The 22,254-nt window shown below is 40.0% G+C and overlaps 1 protein-coding gene across 2 annotated transcripts in view; it reads left to right on the top strand.

The window, feature by feature from the left end:
• MCTP2 (multiple C2 and transmembrane domain containing 2) overlaps positions 1-22,002 on the top strand; it is a 104,016-nt gene extending 82,014 nt beyond the window's left edge. For both annotated transcript variants that reach the window (XM_026856429.1, XM_026856428.1), the window contains 5 exons: positions 1,386-1,427; positions 11,891-12,000; positions 14,341-14,450; positions 16,799-16,896; positions 19,178-22,002. In XM_026856429.1, the coding sequence (XP_026712230.1) occupies positions 1,386-1,427; positions 11,891-12,000; positions 14,341-14,450; positions 16,799-16,896; positions 19,178-19,246 (429 nt within the window). In that variant the 3' untranslated portion in view covers positions 19,247-22,002. The remainder of the gene's footprint in view (positions 1-1,385; positions 1,428-11,890; positions 12,001-14,340; positions 14,451-16,798; positions 16,897-19,177) is intronic.
• The last annotated feature ends 252 nt before the right edge of the window (positions 22,003-22,254 follow it).

The following is a 22,254-nucleotide window of genomic DNA, read 5'->3' as shown; positions in this document are numbered from 1 at the left end:
ACATGATCCAGTTGCCAGGAGGCTAAATTCGAGAATATTGGTAAAATGGCTTATGATTTACAGATGAGGAGCTTCTATAGAAATGTAAAACATGATCAGCCTTGAGAAGAGAAGACTTAGGGGAGACCTTGTCACCATGTTCCAGTTTTTAAAGGGTGGCTACAAAGATGATGGAGACTACCTTTTTACAAGGAGTCACATGGAAAAGACAGGGGGTAGTGGGTACCAGTTACTGCTGGGGAGATTCCAGTTGGACACAAGTGGAAGATTCTTCACAATGAGAACAATCAGCCACTGGAATGATCTCCCCAGGGAAGTGGTGGATTCCCCAACATTGGACACCTTTAAGATTCAACTGGACAGGGTGCTGGCCTATCCTGTCTAGACCGTGATTTTGCCAAGAAAGGTTGGACCAGATGATCCTTGAGATCCTTTCCAACCTGGTATTCTGTGATTCTATGATCAGGGTTAATTCAGCTGCTCAGGGTATTCCGGAGAGCCAAAGAGTAAATCTGGGTATCTGAGCTCTCAGTACTTTCTGCATACTAGATGCAACTGCTTTTCTGTAGAAAAGAAAAAAAAAAACCCAAACCAAAAACACTCAACCCCTCAAAAAACCCCAAATCTAAACCATCTTTTTGTTGTGATTCTTCACATTCTTTGCATGTTTCCTGTATTTAAAGTTGTAGTACACTGATTCAAATGTACCTTTGAAATAAGCAAGAAAAACTTGGAGGACCCTGTTAAAGGCTTGCCTTATTAAATGCCTGAACTGAAAGCCAAGTGCTCCTAATTTTAAGCTTTAACCAAGTCTTTTGTGTTTTCCCCTACCTGTCAGCATGGAAGTTAAAGAGAGGAAATAATGCTGCATAGAAATCTGACTGTGATTTGTGAGATTGATTATGTTCTTACTAACGTATTTTCTCAAGTCTGATGTTTCAGTAATGGCTCTAAAGGGAGGGAGCAGTCATTGTAGCAGTGAGGATGGAACAAGTTGAGTTTAGAGTCCTCAGCCTTGACATACCGGCTGGTTCATTTGTCAGACGAAGAACAAAGCTGTTTACAGACATTAAAAGTTGGCAATGAATTTGAAAGCCTGTTGCCTTCAAACTGCTGGACACAGTCACTAATGCTTTATCTAGACTTAAAATTTGTATAGGGTATTGCAAGCTTTGTTCAGGATATCACAAAAAAAAAAAAAAGTCCTTGAATACAAAACATTATGTCTGAAAGGTGAAAGTGGTGAGGTTTTTTGATGACTTGCAATAGAAGTGGGAGAAAAGTATGTAATGAAATGTTGTGGGAGTATCATAAGCTTTTCTGAACATTGCCTGTCACTGAAAAATAAGTGTAGTGTTTTGTAATATGGACATCTGCTTTTGCAGGAGCTTATGGGCTTGGATGAAGATGAGGATGAAGATGATAAGGTAAACATTATCTCACAATTGTGTTAGCAAGAATCAGAAGGAACGTGGGAGAGCAGAAACCCACCATCCTATCTCCATGAGATCTTCATTTATTATCTGTATTAACTGGGAGAACAATTGTTACCAGTTTGCTGATTGGCAAATTCGAAAGTATGAAAAGATTGGTTTGTGTAACATTCCAATGACTTCTGAACATTCATTGAATCTGAGCAGTCCCCAGTTTGTGCTTGAAATCATGACAGGCACTTGTTCACCTGCGTGCACTTATAGGTGTGTGTATGGGTGGACGAGGTGCAAATACGTGCATGAGTATGTAAAACCCCTTATCATTTCCATTTCGAGTGTTGGATGACATTCTGTACTAATGGCTTTCCCCAAATGATTTGGCATTTCTATTTCGGTAGGCCAGAATTGGTATGATAGGTGGAGGACTCGTTAGAATTTTCTCAACATTTCTTTCAGAGCCTGGGAAAAAACAGGTTTAGTTCATCAGCTGAAATGTAGAAAGAATTGGAGTTGGCAAGGCCTGGTTTTTATTTTGTTGGAGCATACTTACTCATTCTTCTCACTGTGAAAAATTCATTGGAATTTTTTTTTTTTTTTTTCAAGTTTATCAAACCACAGTGACAAATGATAAAAGGATTAGGGGGCATGACATATGAAGAAAGATTAAGAGAACTTAATGTATACAGCTTGAAAAAACATAAGTAAGTGAAGGAGGATCTGATAATCTATAAATACTTTAAAGCTAAAAGGTGAGGAATTATTTAACGAGCAACAGCATGCAAAGGAACATTAGCTGTTAGGAAGAAAATGTTCACAAGGCAATGTGAAACTTTCAAATTGCATACTAAGTTAATAAGACTCTTCTTGAATATTCTGTGTTAAGAGTGTTACAGTGAAATTGTTGATCATTGAAAAGTAAATCAATACCATAGTAAGCAAGTGCACCTTAACTTTTCTCAGTCACAGACACAAGAATTGAAGCTCAGCAGACTAATTGATGAAAACAATTATTTAAATTTAACCATCTCCTCTGGGGTGGTTATATTTTAATGAGCAACCAGAAATCCATCAAAGTTATAAAATGAACTTTAGGCAATCTAGTTGAATTACAGGTTTCTTGCAACACACAATAATTGTTTAAATGTTCTCATTTATAATTCACGCTTTGCATTGTAAAATTAGTCAACTAAATGGACCAATATCTGGAACTCATCAGAAGTTGCTAAATGAAAGTTACATCTTTTTCAAAGGGATACTGTGTATATCTAAAAGTCAATAATTTCTGTTTTGTGGGCATCCAGAGCTAGACACCTGTAAATATTGACCCTGTGTCTTATTTGTGTGATGCCTAAAGCTGTAACTTATTTGCTGGAACAAATCCCATTTACTTGCTTCTTTAATATTCCTTTTCTTCATTTGCAAGTGCTGAGGTGGAAAAAACAAAAAGTAAAATTGTATTAAATAGATATTTAATCCTCAGTTTTCAGTGCTGTGCAACAGATTCATTACGTCAAAGCCAGAATGTTCTAGGTTACTTTTACCCTAGATTTAACTCCAGTGACTCTGTATAAATGCAGCTGGGTCACTTAAATATGGATCTAATCACTTTGCATTTTTGCCAGCACCACCACCCCCCCCTCCCTGCTACACAACTTCACTGTCATTCTCTTTCTTGGTTTCTTTTAACTAAGTATGCAGATTTGGGAAAACTCCTGAGAGTCAGTGTCGAGCTGCTGGTGAATTGGCCCTACCATTTTGTAATCAGTGTTGTCTCTATCTTCATTTCACACGTGTACAGTGACTCTGAAATGGAGACCTGGTAACACTGGCTGAAGCTACTCACAGTAGACACCTCCGGCAGGCTTCCTCCTCGAGATAACCCTATCTATCCCAACATTACAGCAATAACAAGTCATAGCTTGTATTAACTGATATACTAGTGTTACGAGTCTGTGGAATTCTGACACAGAACTATCAGGAGAGAGAATTGCTAGCCACTGCTTATCCCACAGCAAGTGCTGTGCAGCACTGCCTTAACGTCTGCATTCTGGCCTGGGTATAGCCCCTTTGCATCAGTGATGGACTATGCTTGTACTCCGATGACTTGCATCTTTAAGTACATTAGGTTATTCTAAGTGACTTTTCCAAGTCTGAGGGTGGCCAGTGCTCTCTAGGGAGTGTCAGAAAAATGTAATTTTATGACGTTATCTCATGGCAATGTCAACATTTAAACAGACAACTATACTTTAAAAAGAAGTCTGTGTATTTTTTTTTTCCTCCCTAATACAAGAACTCCTAAAGTTGAAATCTGCTAGTTGGGTTGTGGTATACGAGGTCACTGTTTCTGTTTCCTATCATCGTGCTGTATCAAAATACTCACACACATAGCCTTTCTGGATTCTGCTGCATGTTAGACATAACAGACCGTGCTTCTGGGAATTGTAACACACCCTTGAAGAGATGAACTGTTTACAAATTATAAATACACTGACACTTAGTTCAAAAACCCAAGAGCAGATTAACTCCCTCCACCTAAACTATATGTCTTAAATGACAGGGCTTAATTGCCAACTCCCCTTTTCTTTCCCCCTCTCCCCTCTGCAAATACCAGCATGAGGGCTGTAAAAGATAAGAGAGCTCTGTCCCTTTGGCACAAGCTGTTTGGTGGATGAATGCCTTCTCAGATTTGCGCCATCTTGGACGTGGAGTTCTGGGGTCTGTCAGGCTGTCTGAATAAGGATTGTTTTAAAATTACATCACTGAAACATCTTTTGTCTGTCAGTAGAAAGGTATAGACAAGTTACATGCATCTCAATGTAAGTTGTCTGATTGTTGACTACTTCTGTTTATTTTACTCTTTTTTAAAAAATTTTTTTTGGCGATGACCGTAGAGCTTCAAGAGCAGACAGTTGCCCCGTTGAATGAGTGTGTTATAGCACCCGACTGGAAAGAGTCTTGGAGTCTTCTCACGATCTTAAGAGGTCTGGATAAAACTTTGCATCTCCTCCAAAACAGACAAAACTTAAATTACTCCTATTTCCAGGTCTGGTAATTGATTCAAAAGAAAATCCCAGTTTTGTTTTTTTTTCTTGGAAGGTTTCTATCCGGTGGTGAGCCAATGTAGCCCTGTTAGGCTAGTGGGATGTAACAGGGAAGGATCAGATGACACTGTGGCTTTAAGCCAAGTTATTTGGCAACTTCCAAAAAGTGTTTAGTCTCTCATGTATTGGAAAAAAGAAAAGTGGAAAAAAATCCCCCAAGAAGAAAAATCCAATGTTTCTAATGTAGGAAATTCTCTGTCAAAAATAGGTACCAAAAATATACAAAGTTTTATGAACACAATTCAAAAAGACTTCAGTTGAACAAATTAAAGTCAAATTCATCCAGTAGCAAACAGCTGACATTTTCCATTTGAGTTAGATTCAGCATGTGGAAACCTTCCGTATGGATCTTATTTGTACGGGTGGATTACGATGAAAATTGCATTAATTTTCTCCACAGTAAAGGTCAGTAATTGAAACATGAACCAAGAGTCTATTGTGTAAGATGCTATATCCCCATACTTAGGAAAGGTCATTCAAGACAATATCATCTCATTGTTTTCTTCCCTGGAAGTATAAATAATTTCGTTAGTTTTTCTCTTCAGTACAACAACTGCAATATAATATTTCAGCATCTCCCATTAAGATTGCTGAAGAGAAATGATGGTAAACACTAGAAAATACCCCATGATACACAGGGTATGTTCAGAGTAGCAAGGAGCACCCACCTTCTCCATGAAATTATGGGCAAGATCGTGTCCTGAAAAATCCCATGAGGTGTGTGTTTGTGTAGGCATGGACTCCCTTAAATTGCTGTTCTTTCTTCAGTTGGCTCATTGTGACTTCTCTCTCACTGCTTCCTAATAAGTCTGCGCACAGACCATGAATATGTTAGTGATGGAGAGGTCTAAGGGACAAATTCTGCTACTTGGCTGAGCTATGCTCAGTCCAAAGCTGGAGGATGAGACACTTCTAAGCACACATAATCATCTGGTCTTGACAAAAGTGTAATAAAGGTTTCCAAGTATCACTTAAGACACAATTGTAGCTTCTTTAAGTTTTCTCCAAGCTTTTTATTAACCTAATCAACTTCTGGTTAAGACAGAGTGCAGGGGTTGCCCTGGTTGTGCGGTTGCTCTTTGCTTGGGAGCCTCCTGTGTACAAGAAACTGGAAGACAAATGGTCTGTTGTTATTTCTTACTTACACTGCAACATAGTTTAGGACTGCTCTTATCTGTAGACGTATCCTAAATTGGCACAATCCTTGTATCAGCATCATAAGTTTATGGGTTTAGGAGTGATGGGAGAGAGCAGTTGAAAGGAGAGACTTGCAGAGGACTTTTAGATACTGTGAGGACTGTGGTATGGCTCTCCTTGCATAGAAACACTGGCAGTCTAAAATCCTCTCTTACCCCAGAGGTAGGTAAGCCAACATTGTAAATTCTCTAAATCGCTGGAGAAATATTAAGCAGCACTAGGCAGGTCACTGGATCGAGCATGTAAACCTTAGGGAGTTCTTGTCCCTTGAAAATTCCAACTATTTAAAATGTTGTTAAAAATTATTTTGAATTGGTCAAATGAATGAATAAGTCCCTCTTTCTCCTGCACCCCAAATTGCTAAAGATCATTACCTAGATTATAGATGATGATCCAGTAGTTTAAGTCTAATCACCATGTAACTGTGCGTAGGTCTTGTGTATTTCCAGGAAAAAGCACTTCTTGTGACCAAAGTTGTTTTCTTTCCCCTTCCCTTTTCTAAATCAGAGATAACTGATGACATTTATCTCCATTCAGGCTTCTTTCTTGTTTCTTCTTACACACGTTTCTCACCTAAATGGTGTTTTATTCTGTTGTGACTACCAGTATTGCTTTAAAACTTGTAGCAATACCTCCAGATTTTGGGTTACTTTACATGTCTATGAAAATGCAAACGAGTACAGCAAATGCCTCTTAAATCCCCTGCATTTTGTGCCTGTGCAGAGAGGAAGCAACATTTATGACCTAAGCCTCTCCATATAAGCGTTTTCTTGTGTTGGGCTTAGGAGACTTTTCTTGGTCCTCTGCGCACAGATGAAATTCGTCTAATGTAAGCAAAGAAACTGTAGGCATTGCTGAACAAGATGTGAAGTGGTCATTTTCTGCCTTTTAGCCAGTGTTCCCCCAGCCGTAGCTGTAGGATGATGTGCCATTGCCTTTAAAATCTGTCCTTTTAAGGCCGATGGAGCTCTCCTTCATATCAGTCTGAAGTGATTCTATTGGCTCTGGTGGAATTATTCCAGATTTCACACCTTTTTAACTGAGAGCATAAATTGACCTGTATGTGTTGCATTTCCTCTATTTGGTAATTATTTCAAGTACGCTCAGATTCGCTAAATTTCCACATCCAGGCAAGGCACATTTGCAGCATGGTGTTAATAAACAAAAAGATCCTGTGATGCACAGTTTCAGGACTGCACGAGGCAATTGCTCAGAGTTTGGCAGCCATCCTCTCTGGGTACCCGTCCTCCTGGAACTGCTGAGAAGCCCTCCTCGACACGCAGTAGACACTGCAGCACAGGGCAAGACAGTGACTCAGCAAGGCAGATTGCTGGGTTCATTTCAGCCGCCTTTGGCTCCCACCAAAGGCAGGACCCAGTTCAAGGTTGCTGTGGTGACTATTTTCAAAGCTCTGCCTGGAATTCATTTTAGCTACCAAGAGACTGTCTGTCACTCCATGGCTACCACCTCCCACAAGAGCTTCATTCTGATGCTAGACTGAAGCTGTTAGTGAAGTGTTCCCTGCAGACAATAGAGGCCAGTGGTCTGCTGCTTATACCAAATAAAATCTTTTTGGTTTCAGTTGTTCTTCATCTACGAGTATTTTGGCATTAAGATGTTGTTTGGCACAGGCTTCGCTGGACTCCGGTAAGATCGGAGTTTTGTAGTCTAGCATAGAGAAAGTTGCGAGTTAAATCCAACTTTGGATAAGTCTGCTTTTTTTTTTCTAAATAACTACAGCATGTTTGTTTTGTTTTTTTTTTAAACCCAAAATAAAAGTAGAGCAGAAGGGCATGCGTGCCTGAGCTCTCTTCCTTTCTTTCCCCTTTCCATCAATCTTGTTTGTTTCTAATACACTGGGGAATTCATATCTGGTAGGTGAGATAAATCCTGGTGAAACATTGCCCTAATGTGCTTGTAGCAGCAGTGGCATAATGAGGGAGCTACTGTATAAAGCTAATCCTGGAAGTTAGGCCAGTCCAGGGCTTGGCAGATTAACTCCTTGAATTCCTAAAGATATGCAAGATTTTACTCCTTAGTTGGCCTGTATCCTGTTTTTTTCCTCCTTTTGCATTAACCCCTATTCATTTTTTTCTCATCCCCTTTTCCTCATCCTTGCCCCAAGTGTTCCTCAGCTTTATATATTGAGTTTCCCTTGGCATGCCAGAAATCTGCTGATGAATACCACTTGTTTGAAAGTTGCATGCAAAATTCTTTTTGTGCAAGTGTTTTATATGAAACCCAAGTGAGCAAGTATTTAGAACTTGCTAGTGGTTTTAAACTGAAGTTTTTAGTTTTGTGGATACGATATTTGCAGTGTACATCAGAAATACAATTGGCGAATGTAATTAAAAGTTGCCTATGTGTTTGGAGTCTTGCTTCCTGGTTTTGGATATATCCAGAGGAAAAATATCTGAAGGATAGATTTAAAAGGTAGGGAACAGCTTTTTGTAAAGATGAAAGCTATAAGTCATTGAAAAAGAACATTCACAAGAAGTTAGAAGCTCTCCACCATGCAGTTTTCAGTAACGGATGCTTTGCTAGAGCAGAAGCAGTAAGTAGCATTATTTGGTCTTTGTTGCAGAGCAGGTGATTGATAATTTTTGCCTTAAATCTCTTCCTCGGTAGTCTTACAATTTTCCTTGCAAGCCCAGCTCTGACAACTCTAGTTCACTCCTCATGAATTGCTGTTAATGCTGGAGACATCCCCTCCTGGCCTGCTCCGTATTTCACACACTTTTAAAGTCTTCGGTATTGGAAGTACCTCAATTTTGTCGTTGAGTGACACTTCTTTTGCAGCTGACTCTGACTGTCTGAGAGTAGCATAACATCTTAGGGTAGGAAGATCAGAGCTGTAGTAACCCTTTGAGTGCATTTACATGTCCTTCAGAAATGGAAAAATCTAGAAGCATCTTTCATTCAGTACAGCAGAGATTTGGTGTCTTCATTTACAAGTTTAAGTTGATGTGCATTAGCTGGACACAGAAGACTTAATTTCTGAATTTGCTGTGTGGTCTTGTTGTTTTTTTTCTTTCTTCCCCTGACATGCTTAATCTTTTGTAAGACCCCTTTTGTGTTTTTGTTCATGCAATTATTGTAGAAACGAAGGTTTCTTAAATCAGGATATGCAAGGAAGATTTGAAGGAACACACTGATTATATAATTAATTCTCAGTTGTAAATTCATTTTGATGGAGTTAATTCTTTCCCAGAGGCTGAAGACTAGTTTTGGTCCACCCACAGTGCTGTAATTAGCTATGAAATAAAGAAGAAAAAGGCCTTGAAGGAATGGAAGTTTCACGACTGGTTTTAGGAAAAAAAAATGCCAGAAACAGGCGGGATATTTTATTTTTAATTCAACAAAAGCTTCTGAGCTGTGATTTGAACCATGGGTATCCAAATCCTGTTTTTCAAGCAGCATAATGTATTGAGTCCAAAAGAAATCAGAAAGGAATGATACCTGAGGACGATGGAGAAAAATTATCTTGGTGATAGGACCTTGCACAGATGGGAAAGTGTGTTTAGCAGAAGATATATTTAGGATTATTTTTTACAGCTTTCACAAATATGGTAACATTCAAGTATAGCTTTCTGTATGCCCATTTACTAATACACTGTATGTCCATTTGTTAATAAATACGGACCAGTGACTGCCTTGACGGACTATGAGGTCTTTTACTGCTGCCAACAGAGTTTTGTGAGGTGCTGAGTTCAGAAATCATAAACAGCACTCCAAAACCTGAATAATTTGGAAAATCCTATTTGTTGTGCTTCATTTGTCTGCTTGTCTCTTGCTTAAGCAATGACCTCATCATCCTGTAGATGTGTTTAGACTGCAGGTTTCCGGAACAAAACAATAATAATAAAGAAAAGACGTTGACAAATTTCCAGGATTTTCAAATGATCCTGCGGACATTGCAGCGCATACTGCAAGGGTAGTTGCTAGCCTGTTCTACTCTCTAATAGTCGATTTCATTTACAAGGCTTTCTAATCCCAGTCTGTTTCTCTGCCTTTTCCTTAGTTAGGCATAGTTTGTACTATAAATTGAAAACACCATTGTCTAGGGGTGATTTTAGCATGCATGCTAGGTAAGAATATGCACGCAATTGTCATCGTATCGGAGGAACTGGTATTTCTGTTTTATTTTCTTAGTCTGCGTGGTGGCTGCAGCAGAAGTTATGTTGTATTGGTTAAACTGCATTATCACCACATTTCTAAGCTCAATCGAAGACGTGTAAATGAAGTCAGCATGATGCAGATAGAGCTGACAGATGATCTTCCTTGCAGCTCTGGGTAGCAAGAGTAGGCTTGCCCTGGAATATCACTTTATCTAAAGTGGTTTCTTTACCCCTCTGTCTGAATTTGGGCTGAATGAAATTCTCGCTGGCTGGTTCTCCATGAACTGCTCCCCAGCTTCATCTTCCAAGTTTGGTGCAAAAAAGCCAACTATGGCTAAAGGACTGTTGTACCATTCTAGTGAGTGAATAGTTAAATATAATCTTAATGTGTCATTTACATTTGAGCCTAACAAGGTTATAACTGGAGTTGTGTGAAAATGACTTTTTGGTGCTATTTTCACATAAACGGGCTATTTATTTATTTATTTTGTTCTGGGGTTATTTCACACCCCAAGGGTTTCATTTTTGTTGGTTGTTTTATTAATGTAAAAATACCCATTTTCACACCCAAATGTGTGATTATTTAAAACGCTGCTTCTATTCATTGTGCACTCACTTGCAACCTAAAGGCAAATATTCAAATGTCTGGAGCTTGATAACTCCGTGGTAGTTCTGGCTGAATTTTTAAACTCAGAAATTACTGTGAAGAGAAATGGGCAGTAAGTAATTCAAAGGGTTACAAGGCCTCTCAGCATCCAAGGATGGTTCATACGTTTTTCCAGCACACAGCGCTGTAGTGCAGTGCCCTGTCTCAGACACACACCAACCCTCTCACAGCACGGTAGTGCCCAAAACCTGTAGCAGTGAGCCGTTGCCTGTCTGGCCCAGTGCAACTTTAAGTAGCCTCTGACCTCCCTCCTGCATGGAGAAATAACGTGGGTTCACAACAGAGAAGCAGAAATGCAGCAGCGCTGATCCGAGTGCCTCTGGCCCTTTCTTATTCCCACCCACCCTTTCCCCTGCACCGGCCGCTGAGAACCACAGAGAACATGGATACGATGTGTGTTTTACCAGCATCTCCCCTCTCTGGGCACTGACTGGTTAAAACACAACTTAAAATGTCTTTCTTCTAAATTGGGCTGATTTTGGAGAGTCTAAATGTGATGTAAAATCAGTGTCCAGGGCTCTGCATTTTGTAATAAGTGAATGTTTTGCTGATTTCTTGCTAGAATATCTGCAACCACACCAATTTGCATGCCTGTATGTGTGTTAGATTGCTGGCAAAGAAATGCTGAATGCTGATAATTGTATACTGATTTCCAAGGCTGATTTAAGTCATTTTGATTTTTAATTCATTCTGTGCTTCCTTTTTATTTCTGCACATGTGTAGTAATGTCCTGTAATGTTGTTGCCTAAAATAAGCAGTAAGAAATAAAGTTGTGAGATGACTGCTGTAAAAGGAAAATGACATTTTTTCCTTTGATTCTTTCCTTTTTTTTTTTTTTTTTTTTTTTCCCCCAGTAAAAGAATAAGTCTCTGTATACAAAATATTCAGAAAAAACGTTGCATTCACGATCTTACTGCTAATTTATATACAGAAAACAGCATGGCTGTTGGGAGCCTGCAAAGCTCAGAAAAGTGATATTGAAAAGTTCTGCCCAAGAATATTCTTGTTCTTGAGAAACACTGAGCACCCAGTGCTCCCCTACAGGTCAGCTGGTCTCGGGGTGCTCAGCACCTCTTCTGGTCTGGCATGCAGCTGGGTTCTTCAGTGAAAGCCTGGATTGAGTTCCTGCAGTCGATGTGTGTTAGAAGATGTAGAAACCTCTGCCCATGTGCTGAGGAAAAGGAAGAAAATACAGGGAACTAATATGTCTTCATGTTAAGTGTATGTGATAAACCCAGGGCGTGTGTTCTCTCCTTCCTTCAGTGATATATGAGTTCATGGATGCATCAGCAGTACTGGGAATCCTACTTCCTTCACGTGAGCATGTTAACAAATACTGAATGTATAAAGTTTTGGTTTTCCTTTTTTTGTTAGGAATCTGAGAAAAAGGGGTTAATTGACAGAATCCACATGGTCCAAGAGATCATCATAGCTGTTCAGGGCATCCTAGAAGAAATAGCATCATTTGGAGAGAGGATTAAAAAGTAAGTGATAATTTCTTTTCTTGCTTAGCCATGATGTTCAATGAAGCAGAGCTAGGAAGATTAAGGTGGAGTGAATTTCTTGCTCCAAAAATAACTGCAAGGTGCAGCAGGAGAGCCTCGCCAGTCCTACCATCATTCGTCCTTCTCATGGAGTCCTTTACTCCAGAAATCTTTCCAACACATAGAGAAGAAGCCATGTGCTTTGCTGATGTAACTCTCACATTCACCTATTTTCCCAGATTTCTGGTCTTGTCTGTCTGTGATGGGGTAGGGAGTCATGATGCCACGCAATGGAAAATGTAGCTTGAAGATGTGGGTATAGAAGTATCAGGCATGATTTCCTTCATGGAAAGGAGGTAGAAATTGAGAGTTGGTGTTGCCTTTCCCACGCCCTCCCCGCCCTGGCCTGGTTACAGGGGTTACCAGTCACTATTTTCCCTGCCCAACGCATTTATGTTCTTCTCTCTTTACCATTTTGAGCTGTCTGCTTCCTGCTGGTATGCCACAAGGAAGCCCAAAGGGGATTTTCTGGGTCTCGTTGCAAGGGGAGGCAGATAGGATATTCCTGACCTTACAAAGGAGGGAGGTGAAGAGCCTAAAAAAAAATCCCACACACAAACTTTTGTAACCCAATCTTTATTGGAGCTTAATTGACCCACACTGTTTTCTGTTTTGAACACAAAGTGATGGTTTGTGATCAAGCCACTCTAATGAGGAGCTGGGTTCAAGCTAAAAATACAGCAAACGCATGTGCTGTGGTTCCATGCCGGACACCCCAGCTGGGGTGGAAGTGGCCCAAAGATGTATTCCAGTCTATGAACAGGGCACTGTTCTGCCCAGCTGCATGGCAGGAAGACTCGGAGTGCTTAAACACTATTAATTCTTGTATTCATTTTGGTAACAATGGTCTTAAAGAACACATTGGGTATTAATGTGGATCCCCGATGTAATTTCAGAAGAATTCCATTGTAACTCAACAGTAATGTACCATTAAAAAATTGCCACCAAAGTTTTTCTGTAAGTGACAGACTGAATTGTGCAGTTTCCGTCTGTCACTCTAGTTATACAATCACAGGGAGTTTTAATAGTTTAACTGAATTGAGCTGTTTTGCTATTTTTTTTACTTTAACTTAAGCTACGTTGATTGATAATGATGGGTCCTCTCCCACCTATCTTTACTTAATATTTAATACATCTATTGAAGCTTAAAAGTAATTCTTTTAGCATCCTATTAATTTTATCTGTCAAGGGAAGTTAGTCTTATTTTATAACCTGATAAGTGGTCCACGTTGATTCTCTTTTCTTCCTACTCCCCATCATCATGATGTGATGAAGTTAGCAGGCAGATTGTATGAAGCAGAGATGCCCAAATCTGTAAATCCACCTATGAACTAATTGACATTCATGTAGTCCAGATATCTCAATGCTCGGTGCATGCTGTAGAGACGTATCTTACAAGGGCACACTTCAGAGGTGTCTTAGCTGTAGCTGCTCACCTTAAGTCCATTGTGGGCTTACAGATGAGTGGTCTGAGCGAAAGACAGTCCTGTTTTGTGCTACAATGCTGCAAAAATCTGAATGACTGTGGTGACTGAGCCTCTTGAGAGTGCTCCCCTTGGGAGGTTGCTGTTGTTCAGAAGCTCGGACTGCTGCTAGCGTACTATAGCATACCCAAGACAGCCTTCTACATACGGTGTAGGAAGGAATTGTTGAAAACATAATGAAATAAAAGCAAATAGATCAATAATGAGAGATTTATATAGAATGTTAATCCCTAATAATATACAGAGAAATTATTTTAATGGCTCTTTTAAGGTTTAGCATCAGTCATAATTAACCTATTCCAAGTTGTTGGCGGGGTTGTGTCTGGCTACCTGCCACATTTGAGTTGTGCGCTGACACACATTCCATGTCATCTCTGCTGTGGCCCTCTGGAGCCAGCTCAGATGGCTTGCACCTGCGGCTTGTCCTCGTCTCCAGATCAGATAATCCGTCCATGAATAATGGAGAGCTGACCAGTGAGCAGAGATGTGTAACAAGTGTGACACATATAAGAAGAAACAAAAACAACTCACTACATGCCTAACAACTTCACTGAGCTCCCCAGAGGGTATCTGCTCTTCCCTTATCATGATATCTGCCTCTCAGATATCTCCCTTAATATGTTATAGCATCCAGATGCAGGAATCTGCTTATCCACCTTCCAAAGGATCTGCAATTTACAGTGCATTTGAATGCAGCAAGCGCTGCAAAGAGGTCATTAAATTATTATTGGGTAGCAGAGTACAAGCAGTGTCCAAGAGCAGAAACATTGAGAAGGATTATTGTTTTTCTTTACAGCACATTCAACTGGACTGTGCCTTTCCTCTCTGTCCTGGCCTGCTTGATCCTGGCAGCAGCAACAGTCATTTTGTATTTTATACCACTGAGGTATATTGTTTTAATCTGGGGTAAGTACTCCACCGTGTCTCATTTGCATGCAATAAATATAATATATATCTACAGAACGAAATCAAACAAGCCTTAAACGACCTATTACACAGACAATCAAGTGCTGTTGCTTGGAGGTGAATAAATAAGCTATGAACTTCTTAAAATTACTGTTTTTCCCTTCCCGGGTGATCTGATGATCTGTTTTTCTTAGGACTCTTTATAAGTTTCTGACAGCACCACAAGACCACCATTAACCTAGACAAGCTACTTCAATATTATTATTATTATTATTATTATTATTTACAGGAGAGTAATTAACTTCCTGGTTCTGGAGCCCCCCCATTTGGGAGAGGGTAGGGAGTGGACAAAGATGTGTTTGAAGAGCTGGACCGTGGAGGCCTGGATCCTGGGAGCCTTTTGGGTCTTTACTCCCCTGCAGTCAGGAGGAGCAGTGTGCCCAGTGGGAGGCACTGAGCATCTTCTTGTGTCAGGGGTCAGAGAGAATTTATATGAAGCTGCATCATGAGGTAAAAGAGCAGCTTTTGAAAAGAAAAAACTTTGCTAGTGCTGTTCTGAAGAAGAGTATGGCCTTTCACAAAAGGAGGTGGCATTCCAGTTGCTGAAGACTTTCTTCATCTCAGAATGGCCTTCTGTTTTATTTAGGGTGATAGCTTTTATCTCAGCCTTGAGGTACAATGGCTGAGAGAACATAATGCAGGTAATCCTCGCCAAACCACTGAAACTCAGCCCTGGTGGGCTCTGGGCTGTAGGGACCCCCGTCACCCTTCCAGGGCTGAGCCACCTGCTGCTGTCTTGGCTCTCCTGGATGCAGGAAGGGGAGGGAATGAGAAGCTGGCAGTACAAAAAGCCACTCTTGAGCAAAAAATAAATGAAATAAAGGATAAAATCAAACAAACGAAAAAAATAAAAGGGCAAAAGGGAAGGAGAGAAATTGCTAGGAGTAAAAAGTTCCGTAACAAAATATTGCTGTTCTTGTATGGAAGACATGGTGAGTACATGAAAACTATACATCCATTCAGCATCATCTAGACTGACAGGGCCTTCAAATATGATACATGTTAAACAACTACCCTGTGGCAAGGCCTCAAAAGACCTTATGGTATTTTCCGTTTTTTAAAAATCAGGTACACAGAAAACTGTGTTGGCATTTTGCTACAAGTACATGGCTTAAAAGCTGAATCTCAAATGTGAACCAGGTGCATTTCAGAGAGGGGAAGGCTGGAGCAGCCATCATATTTGAAATCACTTTCAGGGAAACCACTATGAGATTTTGGACAAGAGCATGATGGAATTGTATGCTGGCATTATGATCCTTACAGGCAACCAACATTTGAACTTTTTTTCTGTTCTATAAAATGGGTTAACTGATTTTCTTTGCCTAGTGATCCTTTGCTCTTCTACCACGCTTTTACGCAGCTGCACTATTAGTTGCTATTTCTCAGTGGGGAACTGGTGGCAGTAGGGAGTTAAGTGGCTGCATTGGCACAAGGGGAGAGGTGGGAAGGGTGCTCAGGTCTCCCGCTTTCTCATCCTGGTCCATACAATAGAGATGGCACTAGCTGAGAGGGCTGTTCATCGCTCCCTTTCTTCAAAGGGAGGAGAAGGCTTCATGAACTCCACAATAATATAAACATTACACTCTTGAGGATCTTCTGTCCAAACTAGGGACCACCTGATGGCTGAAGCATCACTAAGTCCATGGGGATGGGGAGCACTGTTGCTGCATTTAATAAGCCAATTTTTTTACTCTTAAGATCAAAATGAAGTAAACTTTGTGGTAAGTTTTTAGTTTCCCACTGCATCGTAATATGGCCAGTTTGTCAAATCTGGCTCTGCAAAGAGAGGATAAGCTATGAAACGTGATGGGGAAGGGAAGCTTTTATTTTCAGAAGAAATGGAAGGAAAAAAAAGCCTTGATCCTGCCCAGTTATTTCCAGGGCCCTCCAGTTCCCTGGGCAAGAGGAGAGGGAATGGCTTTGGTTATGTAGAATAGCAGATTTAGCAGCAGTCTTGGCTGAAAATTTGCCTATTCTCCCCACAGTATCCCCCAGAACGCATGCATGCTGCAATCTGTGTTTGCTGTGTTGTTGTCAACAGATGATCCCCAAAGTAGAGAAATATCTTTTTGAATAATGCCCTCTACTTCCTCCAGGAGGCACTTGTGAATGATTCCACATGACAGGGATCATGTGCGTGGCTTTAAGTCTGAGGCACTGTTTTCACACTAATTTTTACTTGTGAATTCGTCTTTCCTTTTTCACCTTGCCGGAACAATTTAGGAGGGAGGGAATAAAAAAGAGGAGTATTATTTTGTTTGCCTTTTTTTTTTTTTTTTTTTTCCTAGGCATAAATAAATTTACTAAGAAGCTTAGAAATCCCTACGCCATTGACAATAATGAGCTCCTAGATTTCCTCTCCAGGGTACCATCTGATGTTCAAAAGGTAAGTAATGAATGGCCACCGCCAACAGAGGCAACAAGCAGCACTGAGAGCGGCTGGGTGCTCTGCTTGGGGAATATGATGCCAGTGCACTTTTGAATAACAGAGATAAGGAATTGGGGAAAATCCACAAAGGGGGGTGGGGGGCAGGGTCTTAGAAGAGAGGGGAGCCAAAATCCTTTGTCAAAAGGATAAAATGATTGCAGAAAAATTATCCTGAAAAGACCTACTTAAAAATGATCTGGAAAATCACCCAGCGTGGTTACTGAACTATGGTTTCTGTCACCTTTCTGCTCCGGTATTTGTATGGAGGGAAGAGAAAAATAGTCTCTTTGATAGAGATAACCATCCAAAAGGATTTGCTGAATTCTCCCTTTTCTCAAGGGGAGAGGGGAAGGGCATTATTTCTGTGACTTTGTGCTTGCTGTGTTTTTTTTTTCACATCAGCTGTCCCTCAAAATTCTTCCTCCCTACCCACCTTGAGCTCCAGGCCTCCCTTAGACAATGCTCTGCTCATCTTTTTCTTCAAAGAAAGCTTTGAGATGTGTATAAAATACTCTGTGGTTGATCAGATCAATCTTCTACCATTAGGGAATTATAAGTTTTAATCTAACCAAAATCTATTCTCCCTCAATTTCAGTCAAGTCTCATCTCTTCTCCTATTTCTTTTAAACAACAACACTGTCTTCAGTAATCTTGCCTATCTTCCTGGAAATTATTTGAACAATAAGTCCTTTAGAATGTCAAGATCTGTTTATTTCTTTTGGAGGAAGGGAAATAGTCTCGCTGGGTAACGAAGCCACACAATATAAAGGATTCTTTCTTTTGTTTTAATCAACTGGAATCTGTGTCCTCAGGCCCTGATCCTGATGCCCTGGATCCCACTGACATTGTACCTTCCTTTGTGAGTTGTGGTACTTTCACAGTGAGGTGCTACTCACTGAGACTAAGGGGATCACAATCTCGCCTATAGTGATTTTACTCTGTTGGAGACAGAAAAATAATTGCCCACATGCAGTGTCGAGGCATCTGGTAGAAGCAAGGTTGGAAGAGGCTTCTGGTGACCTTTATCTCAAGAGGCCACCAGATTGGTTGGTGGCAGCACTAATAACTTGAGAGGAAGCTCACCATAGACTGGTGGGAGGAAAAAAGCTAAACAGAAGTGATCATAGAGATATTAAGCTTCAGTGCATTTTTATTTTTTGTCATTGCTCTTCTAGAGCACACTGGATTTGCAGTGATGGTTTGCATATGCCCTTTTAGTGTTTATGTTTAAAGATAAGCTGCTTTTCTATTTATGCTTTATTTAACATTTACATTTATAACATTTCCTTGAGTGGTTTCTATCATTGTGGGATCCTTTGAGCTCTCCAAGGAAAATGATAACCATTTTCTATGGGAGGAATGATAAAGGCTCCTAGGATGGGAGAAACCTTCTCAGAGTTTTCCACTAGTGCTAAAAATAGTGAGCCTGTGTGACAGCCACACGCTCTAGTGAAAAGTCATCCATAGCAGCTCCAAAGCCCCTTTGTCTGCTTCGTTTTATGTGCTACCAATGCATCATCATTTCAGTGTGGTACTGCAGTGAGTTAGAAATTAACTCTGTACGTTAGCCATTTACAACCCACACATGTTAGACAAAAGACAGAGGAGTGAAAAAGATGGCACGTTCTGCAAAGGTTTCCCCATGATTTCAGTGGGAATATTTTTCTGTAACACAACAGACAGTTTGGAGATTACACCATCCCTGTCAGTTTATCACATATGTTTTAACCATTATATTGCATACGAGATTGTTTTGAAAGGTGGAGGCAGCTTTGTCCAGGTTCTGTTTGGGAAAATGTTTTCCTTTTCTGAAATGTCAGCATCCCAAGGTCTGTGTACAGTTTTGACAACTGTCATCTTACTGCATATTGGGAGCCACTTGAATTGAAACTCCTGAAAGAAGTTTATTAAACTTATAGGTTAATGCCAGAAAGATAAGAAAAAACAACTCCCAAACCAAAACAAACCCAAAAGATCTGGCCTACATTGCTGAAATCAGGTAGAACCCCATGTATCTCATTAGAAAAATCTGCTTTTAATATTTTCGTTTCAAGAAATGATGCATGACTTCTCAAATCCTTCCTGCAATTAATCCCCCATGTTCCTGTGTTTAGAAAATGATTCATTACTTTTGAACCTTCCTTAGTTTCCCTTGGTTTGTCCTCAGGGAGCCATTAACACACACTGTAGTGAGCTAGAGTTACCTAACTGCAAACGTCATGTCTATTTGTTTTTACAGGTGCAGCACGCTGAATTGAAACCATACAGCAGCTCCAGCCCCATTAGGAAGAAGTGGAGTGCGCTATAGGATGCAGCGCGATTTCAGAATGCAGCATCTCCCTCCGTCGCCGTGTGCGTGCACACGCGCTTCCCCCCTCCCCTTCTTGCTTCAGAACAACACTATAATCACTGCCACAGACTTTTTTTTTTTTTTTTTTTTAAGATGTGGTTTTTGATAAACACCTATCTTGGGTGTCTTTTTTGGGTTGTCTTCTCAGCATGGAGTTATAGCCCAAAAGAGAGCACGGTGGAACATATAAACTAGTTCATGGGATGGGGAGGAGAATGGGAGAGGATGGTGCAACTGCACCTTTTTTTTTTTTTCCCCCCTTCAATTGCAGGGCCAAGACTGGATGTGGCAGCACTCCCTGTTTTATGTAGGAAGAGATAATTCCGCTTAGTGTAGCGGATCAGCTGAGCTGATGTGAGGAGATGCTCTGAACCAGTTTTTAACATATCCAACAGATTTACATTAAGATATGAAAGCTATTCTTTTCTGAGTTAAATCACTGTGCCTAGAAAGGCTTAAGCTCTGAATTAACGAGTCTTTGATACCCATCTTCTGTTCAAGCAGTGTACATTTTAAAAAGTTTTTTATCATAATTAGCAGAAAGAGCTAGAAGCTCCAACAGTATCTCAATATTTCATCCAGCACTTGTGGGTTTTTCTTTTTCCTTTTTTTTTTTTTCTTCTTCTTTTTTTAAAGCCCACCCCTGTGGTTAACTCTTTGGATACTGGAATCATCAAAGTTCCATTGCTGGCAATGGATGCATGAGAACCTTCTGCCTTGAAAGGATTAAGAGACTGTAGAAAAGCCTAGCTCACTGACCTGAAAAGACTTTGTTGACTTGCCTTTTATAATTCCATCTCATCAGATATTTACAGCATAGCTGTTGTTTTCCTGTCTAAATCCAGAGGGGTCAACACTACAGATCCAAGAGAAAAAACACTTACAGCCTTAAAGAAACATGTGCTTGTGCAGAAAGAGAAGAAGGTACCCAAAGACATGGTTGTGCAATAGTGTGTAGGCTTTGGTCCATCACTGATGTCTTGTTGGAGTCTTTCCTGGTGGCTCACAAAGAGAGGATCAGAAAATGAAGTTGTATGGAAACAGAACAATGAAGAGACAGAAGGACAGACCCCAATTTCTCTTTCCAAGAAGAATGTGATTTCTTGCTTGCTTACCATTCTTTCAGCTATTGTGTTTTTCCTTTATATAATTCAGATAACCAGCCTTATTAATTTTGTTTGACTGGGGAAACTTACACACAGAATCATACATAAACCTGTTTTCATTTTGGTGAGCGTGTAGACCTCGGCCCTTTAGGTGCTGTAGGACGTTGTGGGAGCAACTTGCCACTACCACAAGTTATTGGTAGCACGGGAGCTGGAGTTGCTTCTTGTGATTCCCAGGCAGTGCTTACCACCAGCATCCCCTGGGGTAATGCACAGTACAAAGAAATAGAGAATCACAAGAGACAGGTTTCTTTCTAACAAAAGAAGACTTTGGAAGTCATCTAATTAAAGGTAAAATAGGTAAAAGCTTGCTTATGGATCAGTGATCCAAATGGAGTCATGCCGTGTGGTTCAGTAATGCAATCTTGTGGGCCTGTTGTGTCAATTTGAAGGAGGAAAACTAACACCACGGTATCTTGCACTGAATTATTACCCAGATTCTGTGATTTTTCAATAAGTTTATTTTTCAGAGTAACAAGCCCCACTGTGCCTTTGAATAAGGAGAGGCACATTTTCATAGACTTGATTGGATGAAGAATTTGTTTTGCTCATGCAAAGCTGTGTGTAGCTGCAAATGGAAAGACAGAAAAAAGATCATCCTGGTTTAAAAAGCCACAAAAACGCCTCTTTGTGTGCACGTGTGCTTGTGTGCCCATGCACATACAGAGTTGTGTATATAAAGAGTACATGTATAATGTATTTATAGGCAAGTGTGTGTGGGAAAATGGGTGAATATACAGATTTAAAAACCTTGAAAATGTTTATGAAAAATGCCAAAGATTCTAAAGCTTATCATCTTGCGTCTGTTCTTCTTCATTTTGTATCCTTCCCGGCATGTGTCTCTGGCTGAGCCAGATCTCTGCATGATTTGATTTACTTCAAGTTAATGAAGCTGGTTGGAAAGAGCCTTGTAGAAATTACAAAATCTCCAGTAAATCTCCTTCTTGCACATACAATAGATGTCCATGGACCCCTTTTGTTAAACCAGTTTCTCAATCTTCTGTGTAAACAATGCCTCATTGTCTCGCTTTAAACTATCATCTGGTTTATCATACTGTAGTCTTGTCATTTTGTAAGGACCAAAGTCAGACATGTTTAAGCAGGCATGTGAGATCTGGTCATTGATTTGAATGAAAACATTCAACTGCAGGAGAAATTGTTTATTTATTCAGAAGTTGGGGCTGATACTTTAATTGTTTGGGGTGGTTTTGTTGTTGTTCTTTTTTTCCTATAGATTTTTTCATGTGGAACTGTTCAGGAGACAGGGTGATGTCTTTTTTTTTTTTTTTTCTTTTTTTCCATGTAGATATGTTATGTTTCAGAATAACTTGTATTGGACTGTTAATGCTTGAGACATAACCAAATGAAGGGGTTTGGATGGTCCAGTACCTATATATGTTGTAACAAGCTCTTTGTTTTGATAAAGGCTGTTTGAAACGCAATAAACATTTGAGGTTAAGCTGATGCTTTTAATTTACCTGAATTAGGAGATATGTTTTCCATTCTTTGCAAAATGCTTACTGTGCTATAATATTCAGTATCTGACTAGGTAAGCAAGTACATCACTTGACAGTGCAATGTAACAATTAGTGCTGGAGGTTACTTGAATTGGAGCCTGTGCTGCAGGAAGAGATGAGGTAAAGCCTTACCCCACCTGCTTACAGTGATTTAGTGGGATTTCATAGGCCCTACCTAAAGGAATGGAGGGTTATGTGCATTTACCGCACACTCCTAGAATCAAACTCTTTATTCAGATTTTTCATTTGATTCTTAAAGCAAGAATATTAGTTGTTATCTGTC

This window comes from Athene cunicularia (assembly GCF_003259725.1).
Source record: "Athene cunicularia isolate RWA chromosome 10 unlocalized genomic scaffold, athCun1 chr10_part1, whole genome shotgun sequence".
NCBI classification, from domain to species: Eukaryota; Metazoa; Chordata; class Aves; order Strigiformes; family Strigidae; genus Athene; species Athene cunicularia.
The sequence above is the reverse complement of the archived record's forward strand: the minus strand, read 5'-3'. Positions and strand labels throughout refer to the sequence as shown.